This window comes from Cervus canadensis, chromosome 30 (assembly GCF_019320065.1).
Source record: "Cervus canadensis isolate Bull #8, Minnesota chromosome 30, ASM1932006v1, whole genome shotgun sequence".
Lineage (NCBI taxonomy): Eukaryota > Metazoa > Chordata > Mammalia > Artiodactyla > Cervidae > Cervus > Cervus canadensis.
Genome location: NC_057415.1, coordinates 2,660,031 through 2,685,805, shown reverse-complemented (window position 1 = coordinate 2,685,805; position 25,775 = coordinate 2,660,031). Strand labels below are relative to the sequence as shown.

Here is a 25,775-nt window from a genome sequence, read left to right as displayed (position 1 = left end):
TCTTGAAAGCAGGACTGTGCTTGTTGGCCTGGTGTCTCTAGCACTAAATACAATGGTGAGGGTCAAGGAGAAAATAAGTATCTGCTGAAAGTTTGAGATGTTCTTTTATGTGTGATTACATTCATTCACTGAACAAACACTTAATGCCCACTAGGTATGTGCCACTGTGCTAGTCTCATAAAAATTATCTTGAAAGGATGTGCGAAGTATGAGTCGCTCAGTCATGTCCGACTTCTTGTGACCCCATGGACCATAGCTGGCCAGGCTCCTCTGTCCATGGGATTCTCCAGGCAAGAATACTAGAGTGGGTAGCCATTCCCTTCTCCAAGAGATCTTCCCAACCCAGCGATCGAATCCCTGTCTCTTGCCACTGCAAGCAGATTATTTACTATCTGAGCCACCAGGGAAGCCCCAAAATTATCTTGATACCTTTCAAATACTAGTGGAAATTAAAACTGGGGAGACAGACACATAAAAGTAATGCTCTCAAGACATTATAAATAATATAACAAAGGTATAAATAAAATGCTATGAGAACAGAGAAGTATAAGACATTTGTTTCCTGGAGGAATATGTGAACCTCAGTGAAAGAATCAGCAGACACTTCAGTCAGCAAAGAAGGGTAAAAGGATTCCAGGTAAAGCATGAGCAAAGTTCTAGACTGTGACTAGACAAGGGGCAAGTAAACAACTGGAGACTGACCTGTGTGATGATGTAAGTAACCCCAGTGTCCATCAACACAAGAATGGGTAAGCAAAATGTGGCATATACATCCAACAGAATATTATTCAGCTCTTAAAAGGGAGGAAATTCTGCAATGTACTACAACATGGATGAACTCTGAAGACATTATGCTAAGTGAAACAAACCAGTTGCAAAAAGACAAGCGAGTATCATTCCATGGATGTGAGATACTCAGAGTCGTCAAAATCAGAGACAGAAAAGAAAATGGTCGCGGCCAGGGGCGAGGGGGTGGAGAGCATGGGAAACAATTAATGAAGAGAGTTTCAAGTTTTACAAGATAAAAAGAGCTATGGAGATGGATGATGAAGACAACTGCACAACATTATCAATGTATTTCCTACCATTAAAATGTTATACTTAAAAAGGGATAGGATGTTAAATTTTATATGTATTTTACTTAATTAAAAAAAAAATGGGGGCTTCCCTGATGGCTCAGTGGTAAAGAATCCTCCTGCCAGTGCAGGAGACATGGGTTTCATCCCTGGTCTGGGAAGATCCCACATGCAGCAGAGCAACTAAGCCCATGCACCATAATGACTGAAGCCTGGGCACTTACAGCCCCACTCTGCACCAAGAGAAGCCACTTCAGGGAGAAGCCTGTTCACCACAACCAGAAGAAAAAAAAGTCCACAAGGCAACAAATACCCAGTACAGCAATTAAAGAAAAATTGGGGAAAAAAGGAGGAAGAAGAGGCATTGGCAACGGTAGATGCAGTAAGGGCAGGCTAAATTCTGGAAGAGTTCCCAAATAATCACTGGCTCCAGATAACTCCACCCTAAGAATCTCCCAATTTTGCTAAGAAAAGGGAAGTGAAGGTGGAACTAAGAAGCAGAAAGAACCTATACACTCACACAGCGTAAAGCTGGCTGCCTGCAACTTTTGATGCCAAAGGTAACACCGTGGCCCACTACCGTCTGTCTTCAGAGTCAGACACCAGTCAGACCAGGCTAGTAGTCACAGCCACAGCCAGAGTCACATCAGAAGCAACAGCTGAGTTTAATCTTCTCCAACCTCAGGCCAAATAACAGATAAACTCAACATCAGGTGATTACTAATCATGAGCGCTAAAAGCTAAGGCAAGTGTCACGAACAGCTTGGTTTTGATTTTCACACGTGAATGGAAAGCGACCCTGGCACTCAGACTCACATGTCAGGCTTCAGTGGCCCATGAGACATCCCAGTACCAGAGGAGCCTCGCAGGCAGCGGGAGATGTGGTCCCGGAGCTCTGACGAATGCTATGGGCCACAGCAGTGGTTCCCAGTGTGTGCTCTGGGCTCCAACCCTTTCCCATCCAGGAGTCCCTTAGTCATTTCAGGGAGTCCACAAAGTCAAAACTATTCTCACAACACCACTACATTACTTGGCATTTTCACTCTAATTCTCTCACAAATATTCACCAGAATTTTCCAGAAAGTAAATGATGTGTGACACCACAATAAACTAAATGCAGGGCATTCCCTCGCCTTTTACTAACCCAAACATTACAGCCATTCACTGAAATGCAAAACAAACATCGCCAAACATTTTGAAAGTAGTTATCTTTAATTTGACTACACTTGAGTATCTCATATATGTGGAATCATAGAGTATTTATCTTTTTGTGATTGTGATCTTTAAAACGTGATTTTTGTTATTCACATGTACTGAGCTTATTATTATTTGAAGGTACAATTTAAAAATATAAAACATTCTGTTTTAAAATCTAATATGATAATAATCACTGATAGATATACACTTATATAAACAAAAAACTCAGTAATATTTAAGGTTTCCTTAGACCAGAAAATCTGAGAACTGCTGGACTAGAAAAACAAATCTAAATACAGATTTTAAATAAAACCATAGATGAAATGAAGCTTGCCAGCAAGGCCTCACTCACAGACCAGGAATTCTGGGAAATCCTACAGCTGAGGATAATTGGAAAAGCTGGACAAAATATAAAAACATCTATGTGAAGTCATGTCAGAGGAAGGGTGGGGGCCCAGGGAAATAAGCCAACGTTTCGAACCTGTTTTTCCCTTGGCAGCATGTGTTAATTTGTTGATTCCACACATGTACGTAAGCTAGATGGATGTTTGGGAGTAGTGTTTTTTTTAATTCACAGCTTTATTGAGATATAATGTGCGACACCATAAGACACTCTTTTAAGGCATAAGAGTCAAAAGTTTTAAGTTTATAGAATCTTGCAACCATCATCAATTTTAGAATATATTCATCACCCCAAAAAGGTAATCTCATACCCATTAGCAGTTATTTTCCATCACCCCTCAACCCCAACTCCTGGAACACACTAACCTACTTTCTGTTTCTTTGGATTAGACTGTTCTGGACAGACATAATCAACAGGTGGTCTTTGTGACTAAGTAGTTTCACTGAACATAATATCTTCATAGTTCACCCATGTTGTAGAATGTATCAATACTTCATTCCTTTATGCTGCCAAATAGTATTCCATCACATTGTTTGTCCATTCATCAGTCATATGGAGTATTTTCACTCTTGGCTATTACGAATAATACTGCTATGATCATCATATACACGTTTTTGTGTGGACATTATGCTTTCTTTTGGTTTATATCTAGGAGTAGAATTGCTGGGTCTCCTGTAACTATGCTTAATATTCTGAAGAAATGCCAAACTGTTTTTCAAAGTAGCTCAACTGTTTGGCAATCCCACCGGCAACGCATGAGGGTTGCAATTCCTCCACATACTCAACAACACTCTTTTTTATTTTAGCCATCTTAGTGCGTGTGTGGGTTCCCCGGTGGCTCAGATGGTAAAGAATCTGCCTCCAGTGTGGGAGACCTGGGTTTGATCCCTGGGTTGGGCAGATCTCTCAGAGAAGGGAATGGCAACCCACTCCAGTATTCTGGCCTAGAGAATTCCATGGATAGAGGAGCCTGGCAGGCTACAGTTCATGGGGTCACAAACAGTCGGACACAACTGAGTGACTTTCACTTTCACTTTAGTATGTGTGCGGTAGCATCTCATTGTACGTGCATGTTTTTAAGTAGAGACCAGTATTAAGTTTATTTTTTAGACCAGTATTAGGTATTAAGTATTTTTTTAGGATTTTTCAGACCAGTATTAAGTTTACAAGGACTTCCCTGGTGGCTCAGATGGTAAAGTGTCTGTCTACAATGCAAGAGACCCGGGTTCAATCCCTGGGTCGGGAAGATCCCCTGGAAAAGGAAATGGCAACCCACTCCAGTACTCTTGCCTGGAAAATCTCATGGACAGAGGAGCATGGTAGGCTACAGTCCATGGGGTCGCTACGAGTCAGACAGGACTGAGCACTTTCACTTAAGTTTACAAAGAAACAGGAGGCCATAGTACAGAGTTCCCATATACACCTTCCCCACCAATCACACAGTTTCCCCTATTGTTACCATATTGCATTAGGATAGGACATTTGTTACAACTGATGAATACTGATACATTATTATTAACTAAAGTCAACAGGTGGCCCAGTGGTAAAGAATTTGCCTGCCAATGGAGGAGATGCAAGAGACCAGGGTTCAATCCCTGGGTTGGGAAGATTCCTGGAGTAGGAAATGGCAGTCCACCCCAGTATTTTCACCTGGAAAATCCCATGGACAGAGGAGCCTGGCAGGCTACAGTTCATGGGGTCACAAAGAGTCAGACATGACTGAGCACAGCACACAGTTTATATTAAGAATTTACTCTCATACATTCTACAGGCTTTGAAAAACACATGTCATTTGTAGTATCATATACAATATTTTTACAGTCCTAAAAATCCCCTGTGTTCCCTATTTATCCTTCCCATCTTCACCCTCCCAAACCTCTGGCAATCACTATCTATTTACTGTGTCCATAGTTTTGTGTCTTTTCCAGACTGTCCTATAGTTGGATAATACAGTATGTAGCCTTTTTAGATATGCTTCTTTCACTTACTATTATGCATTTAAGATTCCTTCAGATCTTCCCATGATTCAATAGTTCATTTCTGTTTACTGCTGAATATTTAACTGTCTGGATGTCCTACAGATTATTTGTCCATTCACCTACTGAAGGACATCTTGGTTGCTTCCAAGTTTTAACAATTATAAATAAAGCTGCTATAAAAATTTTTGTGTAGGTTTTTTTTGTGTGTGTGTGTATACATATGTTTTCAGTTCATCTGGGTAAGTACTAAGGAGTATGACTGCTGGATGGTATGGTAAGAGAATGTTTAGTTTATAAGAAACTGCTGAACTGTCTTCCAAAATGGCTGCACCATTCCACACTCCCTCAGGCAATAATGAGAGATTGCTTTATAGCCTCACCAGCATTTGGTGGTGTCAGTTTTTGGATTTTGGCTATTCTGAAAGATGTGCAGTGGTATCTTGTTTTAATTTGCCATTCCTCAATATTATATTGAGTATCTCTGCATATCCTTATGTGCCATCTGTATATGTTCTTTGATGAGAAGTCTGTTCTTTTGCCCATCTTATTATTTCTGAGTTTTTAACAATTCTTTGTTTTTTAAGTAACAGGACTTTATCAGATACGTGTTTCACAAGTATTTCCTCTGAATATGTAGCTTCTTTTCATTCTCTTAGTGTCTTTCACAGAAGTTTTTTAAAATTTTAATTAAGTTCTATTTATTAGTTCTTTCTTTTATGGACAGTGAAATTTCCACGTGGTTAATAGACAGTGCTTTGGTATCAAAAGGTCATCACCAAACCCAAGGTGACCAAGAATTTCTATACCTTTTATACCTTTTACAGTTTTGTATTTTAACACTAAATTTGTGATAAATTTGTGATAATTTTGAGTTACATTTTGTGAAAGGTATATGGTCTGGATATAGTTTGTGGTTTTTGTTGACACTGTTTTTTTTCTTTTTTGCATGTGGATGGGCAGCTATTCCAGTACCATTTATTGAAAAGAGTCTCCTTTTCCCATTGAAGTGCCCATGTTCTTTTACCAAAGATCACTGGAATGTATTTGTACAGGTCTATTTCTGGGCTGTTACCTTGACTTACCTATTTTTTTTTGTCAGTACCACACCATCTATATTACTGTAGATTTAGAGTAACTCTTTGAGGAACCTAAGTCCTCTGATTTTGTTTTTCTTCAGTACTGGGTTGGCTACCCTGTGTCTTTTGCCTTTCCATTTAAACTTTGCTGGGATTCTGTCTAGTGCTACACTAGACAAATCAAATTGGGAAGATATAGATCAAATTGGGAAGAACTGACATCTTGGTAATATCGAGTCTATCAACAAACATGGGATAGCTCTCCCTTTTTTTAGATTCTTTGCTATTTTTCATGAGCATTTTAAGAGTTTTCTTTATGTAGATCTTACACAAATTTTGTTAGATTTATATCTGTATATTTCTTTTTTTTGGTGCTAATACAAACTGTATGGTTTTCAATGTCAAATTCTAATTGTTCATTGCTGGTATATAGAAAAGGAATTGATTTTGTGGTTGTTTTTTTTAAGCAACTTAATTCTGTATATTTACTTTGTATCCTGCAACCTTATAATTCCAGCAGAGTTCTCTTTTGCTGTTGACTTCTTGAGATGTCTATGTAGACATGCTACCTGTAAAGTTTTCTCTCTCCTTTTCAACTGTATAAGTTTTACTCCTTTTTGTCTTTTTGCATTAGCTAGGACTCCTAGTATGATGCTGAATAGGAATGGCAAGAGAAGAAACACTTTGTTCTTGATCTAGTTTCTCAGAATTAGGTACAAGGTTAGCTGCAGGATTTTTGTAGGTGTTCTTTATCAAATTTATCACGTTCCTCCTACAGTGCTAGTCTGTTGGGAGGCTTTTTTATTTTTTAAATCATGAATGGGAGTTGACTTTTGTCAAATGCTTTTTCTGCATCTATTGGTGTGACAGGATTTTTCTTCTTGAGTCTACTGATGGACTGTATACAAATTTTCAAATGCTGAACCAACCTTGCATAACTGGAATATAACCCACTGGGTTGCTGTACTCTTTTCAAGGGTTGCTTTAGCAACCACATACTGAGTAGCTTGGAACAACAGAAATGTACCCCCTCACATTTCTAGAGGGTAGAAGTCCAGAATCGCAGTTATCAACAGTGCAACATGCGTCCTCCAAAGGCCCTAGGGAAGAGCACCTCCTGGCCCACTCTGGTGGTTTCTGGCAATCCTTAGTGTTTCCTGGATTGTATACACATCACTCCAATCTCACTTCCACCTTTCCAGTGCCTTCTTCTGTGTCTGGGTCTCTGTTTACACGGCCTTCTGTGACTCTGTGACCAGACTTTCCTCTTTCTGTAGGAATACAATAGTGGCTTAGGGAAAGAGTTGATTACAGCATATTAATCTTGTATCTTCAACCCTGCTGAACTTTTATTAGCTACAATAGCATGTGTGCATGTATTCTTTGTGATTTTTTTTGTATGTAAGACAATGTCAAATAGATACAGAGAGTTAACTTGGGACTTGCCTGGTGGCCCAGTGCTAAGACTCCATGCTCCCAATGCAGGGGGCCCAGATTCGATCCCTGGTCAGGGAACCAGATCCCACATGCCATAACTGAGAGTTCGCATGCCACAACTAAAGATCCCACCTGCAACTAAGACCTGATGCAAACAAATAAACAAATAAAATAAATATTTTAAAAGGCATACTTTAACTTCATTTCCAGTCTAGAAATCTTCTGTAATTTTGTGTGTGTGTGTGTCTAATTTTCTTGTGATATTTTGGTCTAGCTTTCAGTTCAGTTCAGTCGCTCAGCTGTGTCTGACTCTTTGTGACCCCATGGACTGCAGCATGCCAGGCTTCTGTGTCCATTACCAACTCCCGGAGACAGCTCAAACTCATGTCCATCGAGTCGGTGATGCCATCCAACCATCTCATCCTCTGTCGTCCCCTTCTCCTCCTGCCTTTAATTTTTCCCAGCATCAGAGTGTTTTCCAGTGAGTCAGTTCTTCGCATCAGGTGGCCAAAGAACTGGAGTTTGAGCTTTAGCATCAGTCCTTCCAATGAATATTCAGGACTGATTTCCTTTAGGATTGACTGGTTGGATCTCCTTGCAGTCCAAGGGACTTCTCAAGAGTCTTCTCCAACACAACAGTTCAGAAGCATCAATTCTTCGGCACTCAGGCTTCTTTACAGTCCCAACTCTCACATTCATACATGACTACTAGAAAAACCATAGCTTTAACTAAATGGACCTTTGTTGGCAAGGTATGCTGTCTAGGTTTGTCATAGCTTTTCTTCCAAGGAGCAAGCATCTTTTAATTTCATGGCTGCAGTCACCACCTGCAGTGATTTGGGAGCCCAGGAAAAGAATCACTGTTTCTATTGTTTCCCCAGGTATTTACATGAAGTGATGGGTCTGGATGCCATGATCTTAGTTTTTTGAATGTTGAGTTTCACTCTCCTCTTTCACTTTCATCAAGAGGCTCTTTAGTTCCTCTTTGCTTTCTGCCATAAGGGAATATCTGAGGTTATTCTCCCTGCAATCTTGATTCCAGCTTGTGCTTCATCCGGCCCAGCATTTTGCATGATGTACTCTGCATGCAAGTTAAGTAAGCAGGGTGACAATATACAGCCTTGACATACTCCTTTCCCAATTTGGAACCAGTTTAGCTTTAGTATTAGGGTAATACTGGCCTTATGGTACAAACTGGAAAATGCTCCCTGCTTTCATATTTTTTGGAAGAGTTCGTGAAAGAATATTCTTTCAATGTTTGGTATAACTAAAAAGTTTTTATGGTTTGTGCCTCTTTTGGAGTTTGTCCATCTCATTTAGGTAATCTAATTTCTTGGCATATAGTTCATTTCCTAAAATCCTTTTTATTTCTGCAAGGTCGGTCTTTTTCATTCCTGATCTTAGTATCTGATTCTTCTCATTTTCATGGGTACTAGCTAAAGGCTTATCAATTTTGTTGATCTTTTCAAATAATCAGTTTTTGGTGGCACTGATTTTCTCTGCCGTTTCTAAGTGTTCCAGTTCACTTACCTATGCTATAACCTCTATCAATTTTTCCATCTTGCTTTGAGCTTAGTTTGCTCTTCTCTTTCTAGTTTCTTAAGTGGAACTTGGGTTGTTTGGAGATTTTTCTTATTTAATATAGGTGGCTCAGACAGTAAAGAATCTGCCTACAATGCAGGAGACCCGGGTTTGATCCCTGGGTAGGGAAGATCTCCTGGAGAAGGAAATGGCAACCCACTCCAGCACTCTTGCCTGGGAAATCCCATGGATGGAGAATCCTGGTAGGCTACAGTCCATGGGGTAGCACAGAGTCAGACTTGATTGAGTGGCTTCACTCACTCACTCATTTACAGCTATAAATTTTCTTCTAAGTACTGCTTTACATACATCCAGAAGTTTTGGTATGCTTTCTTTATTTCCATTTATCTCAAACTGTTTCCTAATTACCCCTTTGATTTCTTCTTTGACCTCCTGGTTACTTAAGAGTACTGTTTAATTTCCATATAGTTGTGATTTTCCCAAATGTCCCTTGTATTAACTTCTAATTTCATACTATTGTGGTTTCAGACCGTATTTTGCAGGGTTTCAATCTTTTAAAATGTACTGAGTCTTGTTTTACATACATTTTATCATGGAGAATGTGTCACGTACATTTGAGAAGAATGGGAGTTCTGTTGTTGGGTGCTCTGTAGACATCTGTTACGTTGAGTTAGATCACAGAGTTGTTAAAATATTCTATCTCCTTGTTGATCTTATTTCTACTTGTTTTATCCATTACTGAAAATGGAAGTTTGGAATCTCCATCTATTACTGAATTATCTATTTCTCCTTTCACTTACATTTGCTTTTGTTTCATATATTGTTGGATCTATATTGATAGTTTCACATGAGTTTATGTTTTATGATCTTCTCATGGGCAGACCCTTTTGCTATTACAAAAGTCTTGTCTTGTCTTCAGTAACAACTGCTGTCTTAAAAGTCTACTTGGCCTATTAGTATAGCTATGGCAGCTCTCTTTTGGTTACTATTTGCATGGTTTATTTTCTTCTTTTACTTTCCACATGCTGTGTCTTTGAAACTAAACTATGTCTCGTGTAGAAAGCACATCTTCATATTTTCACTCAATCCAAGTTACAACTAGTACCTCTGAATGGCGTTTAGTCCACTTACACCTAGCGCAGTTACTGACAGAGTAAAGTTCACATCTGCTGTTTCACCATTTGCTTTCCACATGCCTTATATCTTTTACGTCCCTCTATTTTTCCTCCACTGCCTTAATTTGTATTAAACAGGCATTTCCTAGTTACCATTTTAACTCCTTCATCATTCCTTTTCTTATATTTTTGAGTTATTTTCTTAGTGTTTCACCTGGGGATTACAATTAACATATTACAACAATCTCATTTGGTCAATTAATACAAAATTAATTTTAGTATTGTTCAAAAACTTTGCTTCTATATGGCTCCACTCCCTCTCCTCCCCATTGTAACTTGGTCATACAAGTTAAATATTTATATACTGTATACACAACCAATTAGATTTATAATTATTGCTTTTTGCCCTTGTCTCTTAAGACACAAACTAGAAGAAAAGTTACAAACAAAAATATATTTTTGCTCTCCTTTATCTATACAGTTATCTTTCCCGGGGCTACTGATTTCTTCATGTGGATACAAGTTACTGTCTATGTCATTTCATTTCTACATGAAGGGCTCCCTTAAGTATTTCTTGTAGGACAGGTCTGCTAGTGACAAGTCCCCCCAGCTTTTATCTCAGAATGTCTTACTTTCTCCTTTAAAAAAAAAATGAGATATAAATCACAAAATAATCACCACCTCAAAGAGTGTAATTCAGAGATTTTAGTATATTCACAAAATCTTGTACCTATCAACACTACCTATTTCAACAATATTTTCATCACCCTGAAAAGAACCTTGGACCCATCAGCAGTTATGCCCTATTCCTGCCAGCATGCTCCTTCTCTGGAAACCAGCAATCTGTTCTGTCTCTACAAATACGCCTCGTCTGGGTACTTCACAGATGTGCATGCTAAGCCACTTCAGGAGTGTCTGACTGTGTGTGGTAGCCCACCAGGCTCCTGTGTCCATGGGATTCTCCAGGTAACAATACTGGAGTGGATTGCCATGCCCTCCCCCAGGAGCTCTTCCCAACCCAGAGATGGAACCTTCATCTCTTATGTCTCCTGCATTGGCAGGCAGGTTCTTTACCACTAATGCCACCTGGGAAGCCCATTCATAGAAATGGAATAATATAAATATGTGACTTGTTATGTCTAGCTTCTTTCATTGAGCACAATGTCAAGGTTTAGCCTTCATTTCTGAACAGGAGCTTTTCTGGATATACAATTCCTATTCAACCTTCTTTTTCTTCCAGCATTTGCAATACGTCATCTGACTGCCTTCGGGCCTCCACGACTGCTGATTAGAAGTCAGCTCTTAATCAAATTGAAGATGCCTTGAACATAACGAGTGGCTTTCACTTGGTGCTTTCAAGATGCCCTCTTTGTCTTTTAGCAGTTTTACTAGGTTGTGTCTCGGTGTGGGTATCTGAGTTTTTCCTATTTAGTGTTCACTGGGCCTCTTGGATGAATGATTTTTTTCACTAATTTGGGGAATTTGGGGCTATTATTTCCTCCAGTATTCTTTCTTCCCTATCCTTTCTCATAACTCCCCTTCTGGGAATCACATTATGTTCATGTTGCTATGGCTGATGTTATCCCACAGATCGCTGAGCCTCTGTTAGAATTCCTTTTTTTTTTCTTTCTTTTCTTCACACTGAATAATATCAACTGACCTATCTTCAAATTTCCAGCTATTTCTTTCTGCTTAATCAAATCTGATGTTAAGCCCCCATCATGAAATATTCATTTTACATTTTAGAATGCCAGAATTTCTATAAGGTTAATTTCCTTAAAAATACCTTTATTCAGATAATCCACATACCATGTAATTCACCAATTTAAAGTGTAAAATTCAATGGTTTTTAGTGTATTCACAGATACATACAACTATCAACACAATCAATTTTATAACATTTTCATCACCTCAACAAGTCCCAGACTCTTAAACTACCACCACCCTATATCTCTTATTCTCTCCCTAACTTAGCCCTAAGCAACCACTAATCTACTTTCTGTTCCTAAAATGTCAGTGTTCTAAATATTTCTGATGAATGGACTCATGTAATATGTGAATGTGTGGTCCTTTATGACTGGCTTCTTTCATTTAGCATGACATAGTCAAGGTCCAGGTATCGCTTGCTATCTGTTTCATCTACTCTATATTTTTTCCTTAAAAATTTTATTATTTTATTTTCTCTTCTCTTGTCTAAATTGTTACATGCTCTTCTTTTATTCTTTTAGTGGCTACCCTAGAAATTACAACATAACTCTTTAGTGTATCAAAATATAATATATATTAGTACTTTCACCTTTTCCTCAACAATTAAAGAAACTCAAGGCATTGGAATTTCATTTACTTCTCCCAGATATAATTTTATTGTCATTAATTTGAAATTTATACACACAAATGAATATATATCCATTCAAAAACATTATTTTAGATGGTGGGCATTCATTTAAATTTACGCCCATGTTTGGCACTTTTACTCCTATATTTATTCCTTTAACCATTTCTACATTTCTTTCTGGGATAATTTTCCCTCTAGGTGAAAAATGCTCTTTAGTATATGCCTTCAATGCAAATCTGCCAATGAGGGAGTCTCTCTTCTTTTCACCTTACTAAAAGTTACTTTTAGTGGATATTAGATTCTATGTTGGTAGTTATTTTCCTTCAGCATTTTGTAGCTCTCTTTATTTGTGGTTCAAACTGTTTTGACTAGTTCACTGTTTGTCAATTTGTTGCTTCTTGAAGATAAGTGCTCTTGTTTTCCTTAACAGGTGTGTGTATATATGTCTTAGCAGGTGTATATATTTATTTGTCTTTACTTTCAACAGTTTTATTATAATGTGCCCAAGTGTACTTTTTATATCTTGCTTGGGATTTGACGGATTTCTTGTCTCTATGACCTGATGTGTTTTCTATCACTTTTAGAATGTTCTTTACCATTGTCTTTTCTGCCCTCTACTCTCCCTTACCTCCTTCTGGGCCACTTAAGTGTGTATTATATTTTAACTCCATAACTCCCACGTCTGTTACCTTGTTATATTTTCTAACCCTCTGTATCTCAGTGAAATTTACTTTTTTACCTATATTTTAATGGTCTCTTTATTTCCTCAACTAAGCCTAAACTAAGGTTACCCACTGTTATGCACAAAGATATGTTTCTCCAAAATTTGTGTGTTGAAGACCTAATCCACCATACCCAGAATGTGACTGTACTTGGAATATCTATTTAAAGAGGTTATTCAGTTTAAATGAGGTCACTGGGGTGGGCCCTCATCAAATATGACTGGTGTCTTTCTAAGAAGAAGGGACTGGTACACAGACATACATGGGGTGAATATTATGTGACACAGAGAGAAGACAGCCGTCTTTAAGACAAGGAGAGAGGCCTCAGGAGAATCCAGCCCTCTAAAACAGCACCGTGATCTTAGACTTCCTACCCTACATAACAACTGTGAGGAAATAAACTTCTATTGTTTAAGCCACTCAGTCCATGGGATATTGTATGACAGCCCTAGCAACCTAATGTACCAATTCACTGACTGTTTAATTTTGGTAAGCGCCATTTTTAGTTCTAGAAATTTCGATTTTTCCCCATAAAACTCCCCAAGAATTCTTTGCTAAAATTCTTAATGTTCTCTTCCATTTCTCCAAATTTATTAAGTGTAGTTATTTTAAAACCTATCTGATTACTCATCTGGCTGAATCCTCTGTGTATCTGGATCAATTATGTGTTGATCTTGGTTTTTCAGTCCCTTCATTTTCTCTCGTATCCTTGGTTATTATTTATTGATTGCTAGATATTGCAGAAAAAATGTGATGCCCAGGATACTACTATCTTCCTTCAGAGGATTTGTATTTGCTTTTGGCAAATGGGCAGAAAAACTAGCAGTCAGAGTTTACCTGAATCCATATTCAAGAACTGAAATTAATTCAGAGTTGGTCTACCTACAGCTCTTCTTTATTCAGAGTCTGCAGCCCTTCAGATTCACAGTCCAAATAATGGGGAGCAGACTCCAGATGACACTGACGTGGGGGCCCAGGCCTCCGTCTTTTGATCCCTAAAGACTTCAAAAGTGCTCCAAAGCTTTTCATTGTTTCCGCTGCCTCTTCCAGAATTAGCTTATGTCCCTAAAGAAAAAGAACCCAAATGCGGCTCTCATCGTCTCACTGTGCTTCAGTCTATTTGTATTTTCACCTACTTAATCTTTCTTTTCAATTAAACTCAAATATATATATGATAAATATATGATATATATATACACACATACGTATGTGTGTATATGTATTTTGAATGCATATTTATGTATATGTGTGTATGTATATAACTATATCAAACACACATGTGTATACATATGAGTGTATAATATACATATTCCTTTTAAAAAACTGAATGCTAACATAGCACACACATAGCATAGACATAGAATACCTCGTTTTATTGTGCTTTACTTTATTGCATTTTTCAGATATTGCATTTTTTACAAACTAAAGGTTTGTGTCACTTTGTGTTGAGCAAGTCTATCAGTGCCATTTTTTTAACATATTTTTTAAATTAAGATATGCATATTTGTTTATTGAACACTTAATAAGATTACACTATAGTGTAAACCTAACTTTCCTATGCACTGAGAAACTAAGAACTTGTGACTCATTTCACTGCAGTACTAACTTCACTGTTGTAGTCTGGGACTGAACCCACAATATCTCTGAGGTATGCTTGTATTTACATTATTGTTAAGCAATTAATACAAGTAATGTGGGGCCTGGAACGATGTTTTTCACACAGAGAATATTCAAGTTTGTTTCTTCCAGGTACCTGGAGTATTCATACTACGAGAAACTTGGAAACACTAGCACACCAGATCATCATATTTGATTCAAAAATTTTAAATAATGCAAAGGGAGCCATAATTTGCTTTCAATTCCTCTTATTCCTAGAAAGTAGCCCTTTGGGGTCCTAAAACCAGATGATGGAGGTTTTCTAGTGCGATCTAGTTTCAGTGGCTTCTAAAGTCTAATGACTGTCCACCTAGAAAAGTACTTGCACTTGACAAAAGCAGACTGTCAAAAGCACTCCTCAAGAAATGCTTCTTGAAAGAGAAAGTAAGGACCTCTGAAAAACTGTTCAACCATAAAAGCAACAAGCATACTGCTTTGACCCAAAAGCAACTTTTTTAGGGCTGTGAAAACTAACTAAAGCTTGAAAGAATCTGAACAGCTTTTATTCAACAAAACTGTGGATCTTCAGCTTTGTGGTGTTTTAACTTGTTCTGTTCATATCCCCCTTTCTTTGCAGTAGCTGTAAAACCTGCAGTTTCACTACCACAGTAACTGTGAAAATAATCCAGCAATCGCTGGAGGATGCAGAGCATTCAAAGCATTTGAAGAAATTCTTACCCTGTCATTAGCTGATCACTGAGCTAAATAAACGAGGGGGAGATTTCAGTGACTACACACAGTTTAGATTACCAAGATTACAGAATCAGGCCAGGAACGTCATCAAACAAAGAGCAACAACAACAGTCCACAGGGGTGGAGATCTGACTTGCGGAGTCGTCAGCATTATATTAAAAATGTCTAGCTTTCAATAAAAAATTATGAAGCATGCCAGGAAATAGTAACGTAAAGCCCATTCACATGAAAAAAATGTAGTGAACAGAAACTGTACTGGAGAAGCCCAGACACTGGTTACACTAGACATGGACTTTAAACCAATCAGAATCTGCCTTGCAATGCAAAGGACACTGGTTCGATTCCGGGTCCACGAAGACCCCACATGCCTCAGAGCAACTCCATCTATGCGCCACAACTACTGAGCCCACATCCAACTACTGAAGCCAATGTGCCTAGAGCCTGAGCTCTGCAACAAGAGAAGCCACTGCAATGAGAAGTCCACTCACCACACAGTAGAGCAACGAGTAGTCCTTGCTTACCACAACGAGAGCAAGCCTGCATGCAGCAATGAAGACCTACCACAGCCAAAAAATAATATTTAAAAAAAAAATTGTAAGAAAGAACCAACAAAAATTTTGGAGTCAGAAAGTATTAAGTGAAATGGAAATGAAAAATTTAGTAGAGGGGCTTAAGAGTAGATAATTCAGTAAGAGAAATAGAAAAAAAAAGGAAGAAAAATAAATGCAGTCTCTGAAATGCAATGAGACACCATCAAGCATAACAACATACAAATAATAGGAGTCTTAGTAGCAGAGGAGAAAGGGAAAGGGGCAAAAATGTGTGTGAAGAAATACTGACCAAAAATTTCCTAGTTTAATGCAAAAATTAACTGACACATTAAAGAAGACTAAAAAATATCAATTAGGATAAACTCAAACTTAATCTGCAACATCAGCCCTTCTCTGGGTCTCCAGCCTCCTGGCCAACCCAGTATATTTTGGATTTGCCAGCCTCTGTAAATTACATGAGCCAGTTCCTCAAAATACACAAACATGCACACACATACACATACACACATACAAACTGTATTGATTCTGTTTCTCTGGAAACCGTAATATAAAATTAGCACAAAGAAGGAGGCACACCACAGAAGCACACAGGAACAATAGTCTGTGTACTACTGAAATTAATTTGGTATTAACATGAATGAGACTGTTCTAAAATCCAACACAGTTTCACCATAAAAGCACTCTGCCCATTAGGAACATAAAGAAACTTCCTGAATGTGATAAAATGAGTCTATGAAAAACCCACAGCTAACATCATGCTCAATGGTGAAAGACTAAAAAATATCCACCTAAGAGCAAGAAAAAGATAGGATGACTGTTTTTACTACTTCTATTAAAAACTGTACTAGAAGTTCCAGTCAGAGCAACTAAGCAAGAAAAACAGATAAAAGGCAACTAAATTCAGATGAAAGAAGTATGACTACTTCTACTTGCAGATAATTGATTCTATACACAGAAAATCCAAAAGAATTGGGAGGGGAAATCTACTAAAGCTAGTAGATTCGGAAAAGTTGCACAGTTGAACATTAATACACAAAACAGCTAGTTCTAAACACTAGCATGAACAATCCAAAAATGAGAACTATTCCATAAATGTAGCATTCAAAAGAATAAAATATCTAGAGTAAATTTAATCAAGGAAGTGAAATACTTCTACACAGAAACTACAAAACATTGCTGAGAGAAATTAGAAACAACCTAAATAAACAAAAAAACATCCTGTGTCTACATACTGCAAGAGTAAATATTAAGATTACAATATTTGCAAAGTGATCTATAAATTCAATGCAATTGCTATCAAATTTCCAATGGCCTTTTTTGAAAAAAAGAAATGGAAATGACTATTATCAAATTCATATGGAATGCCAAGGGTATCTGAATAGCCAAAACAATATTGAAAAAAAACATGGAAAACTCAGATGTCCTAACTTCAAAACTAACTAAAATGGAACAATATAACCAGAACAGTGTTATTCTGACCTAAGGATGACAAACAGACCAAAGAAATAGAATTGAGAGTTCAGAAATAAACCCAAACAGCTTTGTTTGGCCAACTGAATCTTAACAAGGATGCCAATACCAGTCTATAAAGAATATAGTCTCCCCAACAGGAGGTGCTGGGAGAAGCTGGTGACTACATGCAAAAGAGTAGAGTTGGACCCCTGCTTTATTCCATACACAAAATGTAACTCAAAATGGATCAATGACATAAATGGTAAGAGCTAAAGGGATGGAGGAGAAGGGGACAACAGAAGATGAGATGGCTGGATGGCATCACTGACTTGATGGACATGAGTCTGAGTAAACTCTGGGAGTTGGTGATGGACAGGGAGGCCTGGTTCATGGGGTCACAGAGTCAGACACTACTGAGTGACTGAACTGAACTGAACTGAAAGCTCTAAAACTATTAGAAGAAAACAAAGGTGTAAATCTTCATGACTTCAAATTAGGTAACAGATTCTTAGATTTGATGCCACAAGCACAGGAACAAAAGAAAAAATGGGTAAATGGGACTTTATCAAAATTTAAAACTTTTGTGCGTCAAATAACATTATCAAGAAAGTAAAGAAATTCTACAAAATGGGAGAAAATATTTGCAAATCATACATCAGATAAAAGTTCTATATTCAGAATATACAAAACAAAAATTCTTACAACTCAAAAATAAAAAGACAAATAGATCAACTGAAAAACAGGACAAGGACTTGAAAGGCCTTCTCTAAAGAAGATATACAAATGGACAATAAGCACATGAAAAGATGTTCAACATCGTTAGTCATTAAGGAAATGCAAGTTAAAACCACAATGAGATTCCACTTCACAATAGTTAACAATTAAAAATGGAAAGTAAGAAGTGCTGGCAAGGATATGGAAAAACTGGAACCCTTCTATATCGCTGGTAGGCATGTGAAAAGTACATAATGCACAGCCACTGTGGACAACAGTTTGAGGGTTCCTCAACAAGTTAAAACATAGAATTACCATCAGTGAATCAGTGAAAGTTGCTCAGTCATGTCCGACTCCTTGCGATCCTGTGGACTGCAGCCTGCCAGGCTCCTCTGTCCATGGAATTCAATTACCATATGACACAGCAATTTCCCTCCTAGGTATACACCCAAAGTTGGAAAAGTCTGGGTATAAATGGAAGGAAGAATGGTAGCTGAGGATAAAGAAAGAAAGAAATGGTTGTGCAAGGAGGCAAATACATATTACACTGCTGCTGCTGCTGCTGTCGCTTCAGTCGTGCCCGACTCTGTGCGACCCCACAGACGGCAGCCCACCAGGCTCCGCCGTCCCTGGGATTCTCCAGGCAAGAACACTGGAGTAGGTTGCCATTTCCTTCTCCAATGGATGAAAGTGAAAAGTGAAAGTGAAGTCGCTCAGTCGTGTCCGACTCTTCGCGCCCCCATGGACTGCAGCCTACCAGGCTCCTCTGTCCATGGGATTTTCCAGGCAAGAGTACTGGAGTGGGTTGCCATTGCCTTCTCCCAGTATTACACTGGTCTCTTCTAAAAGAGTCCCAGAGCAAGCGATGATACTGTCTGTTAGTTCAAAAATACCAGATGTCTGAAATCGCAATGAACTGCTGCTTTCAGAAACTGACAAAGTTGGATGGAAGCCTAAAAACTTAAGTGGCATGGCTCTGGGAGATACTTTAGTCTTACAGTATAATGATGAGCTGGACTAATTATTCAAGCCTGTGAGGGTCTCTACTAATGTGTCACTATTGACTCTAACATTTCAGGTTATATCTACCCGTCACCCTGCACTGTGATGTGACACTAACCTTGTTGGTAAGATTCAACTATACCACGTCTTGTGGTAATACTAATGTTGATAAGCACATCATGAGAAACGCTGGACTGGATGAAGCAGAAGTTCACTGGAAGAATCAAGATTGCCGGGAGAAATATCAATAACCTCAGATATGCAAACGATACCACAGTTATGGCAGAAAGCAAAGAAGAACTAAAGAGCCTCTTGATGAAAGTGCAAGAGAAGAATAAAAAAGCTGGCTTAAAACAATATTCAGAAAACTAAGATCATGGCATCTGGTCCCATCACTTCATGGCAATTACATGGGGAAACAATGGAAACAGTGACAGACTTTCTTATCACTGCAGATGGTGACTGCAGCCATGAAATAAAAAGATGCTTGCTCCTTGGAAGAAAAGCCATGACCAACCTACATAGCATATAAAAAAGCAGAGATGTTACTTTACCAACAAAGGCCCGTCTAGTCAAGGCTATGGTTTTTCCAGTGGTCATGTATGGATATGAGAGTTGGGACTATAAAGAAAGCTTAGTGCTAAAGAATTGATGCTTTTGAACTGTGGTGCTGGAGAAGACTTTTGAAAGTCCCTTGGACTGCAAGAAGATCCAACCAGTCCATCCTAAAGGAAATCAGTCCTGAATATTCATTGGAAGGACTGATGCTGAAGCTCAAACTCCAATACTTTGGCCACCTGATGCAAAGAACTGACTCATTTGAAAAGATCCTGATGGTGGGAAAGACTGAAGGTGGGAAAAGGGGATGACAGAGGATGAGATGGTTGGATGGCATCACCGACTCAATGGACATGCGTTTGAGTAAACTCTGGGAGTTGGTGATGGACAGGGAGGCCTGGCGTGCTGCAGTCCATAGGGTTGCAAAGAGTCGGACACGACTGAGCATCTGAAATGAACTGATTAGCAAATATACTGGGAAGCTGGGTTAAAGCCTCCTCAGGATGTATAATACTGATGGAAAAATAACTGCCCTGAGGAAGAACAGGATTAGCAAACCATCAGCTAACTCCTATGCTAAAGAGTTTTGTACAAGTTTATTTTAAGGTACAAACGTAATCTTATCTGAATGGGCTGCCATTCCCTTCTTTGGGGATCTCATGACCCAGGGATCAAACGCAGGTCTCCTGCATTGTGGGCAGATTCTTTACCATCTGAGCCACCAGGGAAGCCCAAAAAATGAAGAAGGGACTAATAATTAGTATAGAAGTTTGAGAATATAAGTAAGACTTTTTAGAGTATATCAGTTTTTTTAGTCTACCCCTACCCCCAAACTGACCCCTCCAAAAGTTAGGCATATTCACAATGTTACCACTTGGCTCATAGAAATGCAGTAGAAGTGATACTACATGGATTTTAAAGCTAAGGTATACCAGGCAACACATTTTCCACCTGGCTCTCTCAGTCTCTTGGAACGCTCAAGCACTGACCCCCAGCCACCTTGCTTGAGGAAGCCTAAACTAGCTCATGTGAAAAGACCATGTGAAGATGCTCAAATGGAGAGGAAGGGGAGCCCATTGTCCAACTTCCTGACAGTGGATATCATAAATGCTCACTGTACGTCACTAAGTTTTAGGGTAATTTATTACACACCCATCAATAACTGAACAGGGCTCAAGTAATTTACAACCTAGAGGGAGAGACAAATAAAGATACAAACAACTAACAAAAAGCAGGATGTGATCATCACTATGCAGAATGTAAACAGAAGGCCTTGAGAGAGGACCATAAAAAATTAAGTTTAGCTAAGCATGGCTTAGCTGGTAAAGAATCCGCCTGCAATGCAGGAGACCTGGGATCGATCCTTGGGTTGGGAAGATCCCCTGGAGAAGGGAAAGGCTACCCATCCCAGTATTTTGGCCTGGAGAATTCCATGGACTGTACAGTCCATGGGGTCACAAAGAGTTGGACACAACTAAATCACTTTCACTTTCTTTCAAGGGATAGAACAGAGCGGGAAAAATGAGAAAGGCTTCACAGAAGTGATCTTCAAGCTATGGCCTAAAAAACACACAGAACTTTGCAGGAAAACAACAGCAGTAAGAAGGAAGGTGCAGGAGAACTTGGTAACAAAGTGGCATATCATATGGAATTCTTCAGAGACAGAAATTGAACTTCTGGTTTACACAATGTCTAATATTGAAACAGTATCAAACTATCTGAAGGACACTGTAGGAAATGTTACTCTGAAATGAAACAAGGTGGAGTTCCAGAGATTGACCTTAATCATGAGAAATTATTAGATTTCTTGCTGTTTAATCTTTATGCAAAGGGCTAACTCTGACCCCTAAGAAATGAAAGCCACTTATCAGTGCTTCCTTTGATGTACTGGCCAAGGCAAAACCCAGTACCTCGCTTGCTCACTGTCCCAGACCCAGTATCAGCTTAATGACAGCAATTCTCCACACTCAGCATTCTTTGGAGTTGTAGGGGTGATTTTCAGGGAGGCACTGATCTTGAACCTAAATGAAAAGAGCCAGCGCCTAATAACAGCCATAAAAAGCTGAGAAAATTAATAAGCTGCTTTAATCACTGAAATTTACCCTGACTTTTCTGATAAGGGCCTAAAGATTATATCTACAGGCAACAGGCCGACAAGCCAGGAAATAATCACTACTTACCAAACCAAATCAAAGCACTGAGCCCTTCAAGCTGCTCGACAAGTAGAAGCACGCAGTCCCTCTGAGCTGCCTGCTGGTGGTCTTTTTAGCAAACTCACCTTCGACCTGGGATCCCTCTCTCTAAACCAGTGCCTGCGTGCTCAGTCACTTCGGTTGTATCCAACTCTTTGTGACTCTCTGCACTGTAGCCCACCAGGCTCCTCTGTCCATGGGATTCTCTAGGCAAGAACACTGGAGTGGGCTGTATGCCCTCCTCCATGGGAATCTTCTCCATCCAGAGATCGAATCCACTTCAAACCTGCATATCCTGTGTCTCCTGCACTGCAGAATTCTTTACTTGCTGAACCACTGGAGAAGCCCCACTAAATCAGACTTCCTCTTAAAACGATCAGGAAGGCAGTCCTTAAAAACCCTGATACTTTAAAACTGCTGTTCTCCTCACCTCATAAAACTTTTTTAAGGAGCCCACCAGGCATAGCTTCAGGCTATCCACAATCTCCTGATGAGGCATCTGGAACACCACTCGTGAATACCATTTTGTGAGGGTGCTGGGGCAGAGGTGGGGAGAGAAGAAAGAGAAAAGATGAACACACATTTACAGAGGAAGGACTACATCTGAATGTCAGCACACACAGGCTTCTCCATGTATCAGTCACACAAGTATCCAGCAAATGCATTTATGTTACATGTAAAATCACACGCTAATGCAGAGAAAAGAAACATGTAAACCAGCTACAGAATAAAGGATATTTGCTACCAAACTGCTTTTAATTGGAAAAAAAAACACCTAGATATCTACCTACAGAGGACTAGTTAAATAAATAGTGCTGTAGCATATAATAAATTCCATGCAGCAACTAAAAAGAAACAATGGACATTTATTTATATTGATATGGGAAAATGTCCAAAATACATAGTTTAAATACACAAAAAATGAGGAACAGTATATATAGTAATATGCCACTTGTGTGTGTCCACCAGCTACCTAGAAGTGTTAATATATACATAAAAGAGAACCTAAAAGTATATATATGCCAAATCTTTGGTGGTGGTTCATGAAAGATAAGCCATGAGGAATTTTCACTTTCTCAATTTCCAGAGATTTTGCATGAGCAAGCTTCATTTTTATAATCAGAAAAAACAAACAAAACCCCTCATTTCTGGGGGAAAAAAAATCCACTACCACCAAGACACAGGCTCCATTCTGAAAGGGATTACACTGCAGCCAGGGAAGAAACGTACACGTGTGACAAGGGATTGCACAAATTAATATTATAGGAAGAGAGAGGAGGAAGGATTTTAGAATACTTTTACTACAATATTGAATACTCAAAAGATTTTATGGCTTTACAGTAAGACTAGGTGTTAAAATGAGGTAACCAAACACGACAGAGCCAGGAGTGGCACTCACAGATTGATGCTTGCGACGAAGCCAACGACGGAGCGCATGCCTCTGCTGGGGTCGTGGTAAACATCCATCCCAATCACCATCAACTGTTTCTGGGTCAGAAAGCAAAAACAAACCGCAACATCCAAGTAATCCGTCAGCCCACCTTGAATTGCTGTCTGAACCCCAAAGCAACATATGAAAGTTAAGTTCTGGGGAGAGGGGGAGAAAGGGTACAACCAAACTGACGTTTTTAAACACTGTGAACAAAGTCAGAGATTGTCAAGATCAGGGATTGACAGACTTTCTATAAAGAGCTAATCAGTAAAGACCTTAGGCTTTGTGAGCCACACCGTCTCTGGGGAACTATGTAATTCTGCCACTGCAACACACAAGAAGCCACAGGTTGTAGTACATAAAGGAGTAAGGCTATGTTCCAATAAAACTGCATTTAAGGACAGTGAAATCTGAATTTCATATCATCTTCCTGTGTCTGGAGATATTAAGTCTTATGTTTATTTTTCTCACCATTCAAAAATGTGAAAACCAGTCTAAGCTTTTGGCCTATACGAAAACAAGGAATGAACCACTCTGATTACTAGGCAATGAGAATATGGAAAACTCTGGGAGGAAAATTAGGAAAACAGCCAGGCAGGACTGTTTGGGGAGATGAACTGAATAAAGAAATATCTCAGCAGCACTCACCAGAGGAATATCCACTCCCCAGAGCTCACCACCCAATTTACAGTTAATCTGAAGTAAAATTTTCTGGGCCACACTTCGAAGCCTGGTGGGCTGACCAATGGTTCGGACATTGATGACCTGTAATAGAGGGACCAAAAGGTATGGGCAAAGAGGACACTAGCAACCTTTCGGACAATGTAAACTACTCTAAAGCAAATACTACATTTGCTCAAGAAACTCCAGCTGGCAGGTAATTTACTTTGCACTAACAGTTCTAACACTAACTGGGTCTCTAGTCAGGCATGCGTGTACAAACATGTGCACACAAAATGCAAATGAAAACCAAAAAAACCAGCCAATAAAAACTTTCAAAAATATCTCATGCAGAGAAAAAAAAAATTAATCTCCATAGGAAGTCAGCTTTCCCTTTCAAAGGGACGCCTGTACTCTCAGCACCCAGTCATGTGAAACAACCTGGTGGCTTGGCTCTGAACAAGCCCAAGGGCTCATGTGGGAACACGAGGGCAGTCTTTACAAAGAGTGCCTGCTATTCGCCAGGCTACTCTAACAGGGGAAGTTTCACCAGCTGGGTCTACACGCGCTGGCTTCTAACAGTGACGTCAGTCTTTTTGAACACATTTACCCCTCTTTTCCAAGCCTCGGGGCAGCCTAGAGTTTCCATCTGTGCCTCCCGCCCAGCCCCCACTCACCTGTGAGGGCACAGGAGTCTGCACACAGCACAGCTTTTTAATGGCCCCATAGAGATCGTCCCGTGTTCCCATGATGATGCAAACAACCATCTGTATCTTCCCCTTGAGGAGATAAAGTATATATAAGTCAGGCTTTGGAACTCTGAGGGGACCCTGATAGGGTTCTAGTCAGGGCAGTTCAAGAGTCTGGAAAGCCAGAGGACCTTTAGTGTATAGTGGGGGCTGAAACAAAGATGTGGACATTCCAACACAGACAAAGGTCTGTGAATGGACCTTTGGGTTCACATTTGTTGGGTTCCAGGCTTCTTTGCTTAGCTATATAACATGCTATGTCAAATTATCTACAGCTGATCCTGATTACCTGACTTACTCATTAGGAGACTTAAGATGCCTGCAAAAGACCAGACTTAAAAATATGAAAGGGTTTCTTATTAGTTGATGTTTCTAATTCCCGACAATTTTTTTTTTTTTGCCACTCTCTTTAGTAAACTAAGTGCCTTATGACATTAATGCCACAGAACTTTAACTAGGAAATAGGGAACATAATACCAGAAGAAAGGATTCGGAGTCAAATGCAGAGGAAATGAAGTCACTGCCAAATCCATAAGAAGATCTTCCTAACTCTCTGATTAGGAGAGAGAAAAATACTGCCAGCAGATTATCTTATATCAGTATCTTCTACCTCTCACTACTTAAGAGATCTGATACTAAAACAAAGGATCTGACATCCCTGGCAGTCCAATGGTTAAGACTCCACGCTTCCACTGCAGGGGGCTTGGGTTTGATCCCTGGCTGGGGAACTAAGGTACCACATGCCGTGCAGTGTGGTTTAAAAAATTGAAAAAAATTAAAGTAAGAGAGGAAAAAAAGAGGCTCTTTCAAAATCTGAATAAAGGAAGGCGGCACAGAAGTAAAATAAATTTGCCAACCTTTTATGCCAGAATCAGAAATCAACAGTATACTATTCCAAACCAGATTAGTTTTAAATTAAGATCTTTCAGAGGAAACACATTCCAGCAAATCATATCAAAGAACTTCCAAAGTCACAGAGAACAAGGGCTGTACACTGTGAGCCTGTGGGCTGGATCTAAGAAACGGATGTGGTTTTTTAGTCTCTATAATGAGTCACAAGTCTTTTTTACATTAACATTTAAACATAGGTAGATACACACATGTGCAAATCTAGATTTTTGGCTTCTATTGAAAAACAAATTAAAAGTAAATTTGACAATGCTGGGCTGTTATCTGCAGTCATGGGGTTTACTCCCTTTATTCACTAGAGTCCCCTCCTGGCTCACTTCACTCC

At 39.1% G+C, this 25,775-nt stretch overlaps 1 protein-coding gene across 3 annotated transcripts in view; it reads right to left on the bottom strand.

Moving 5' to 3' along the window:
* PIWIL2 (piwi like RNA-mediated gene silencing 2) overlaps positions 1-25,775 on the bottom strand; it is a 72,138-nt gene that overhangs the window by 6,582 nt on the left and 39,781 nt on the right. For all 3 annotated transcript variants that reach the window (XM_043453911.1, XM_043453910.1, XM_043453912.1), the window contains 4 exons: positions 24,470-24,571; positions 23,781-23,897; positions 23,100-23,188; positions 22,131-22,236 (listed from right to left, as the gene is read on the bottom strand). In XM_043453911.1, coding sequence (XP_043309846.1) covers positions 22,131-22,236; positions 23,100-23,188; positions 23,781-23,897; positions 24,470-24,571 — 414 coding nt within the window. The remainder of the gene's footprint in view (positions 1-22,130; positions 22,237-23,099; positions 23,189-23,780; positions 23,898-24,469; positions 24,572-25,775) is intronic.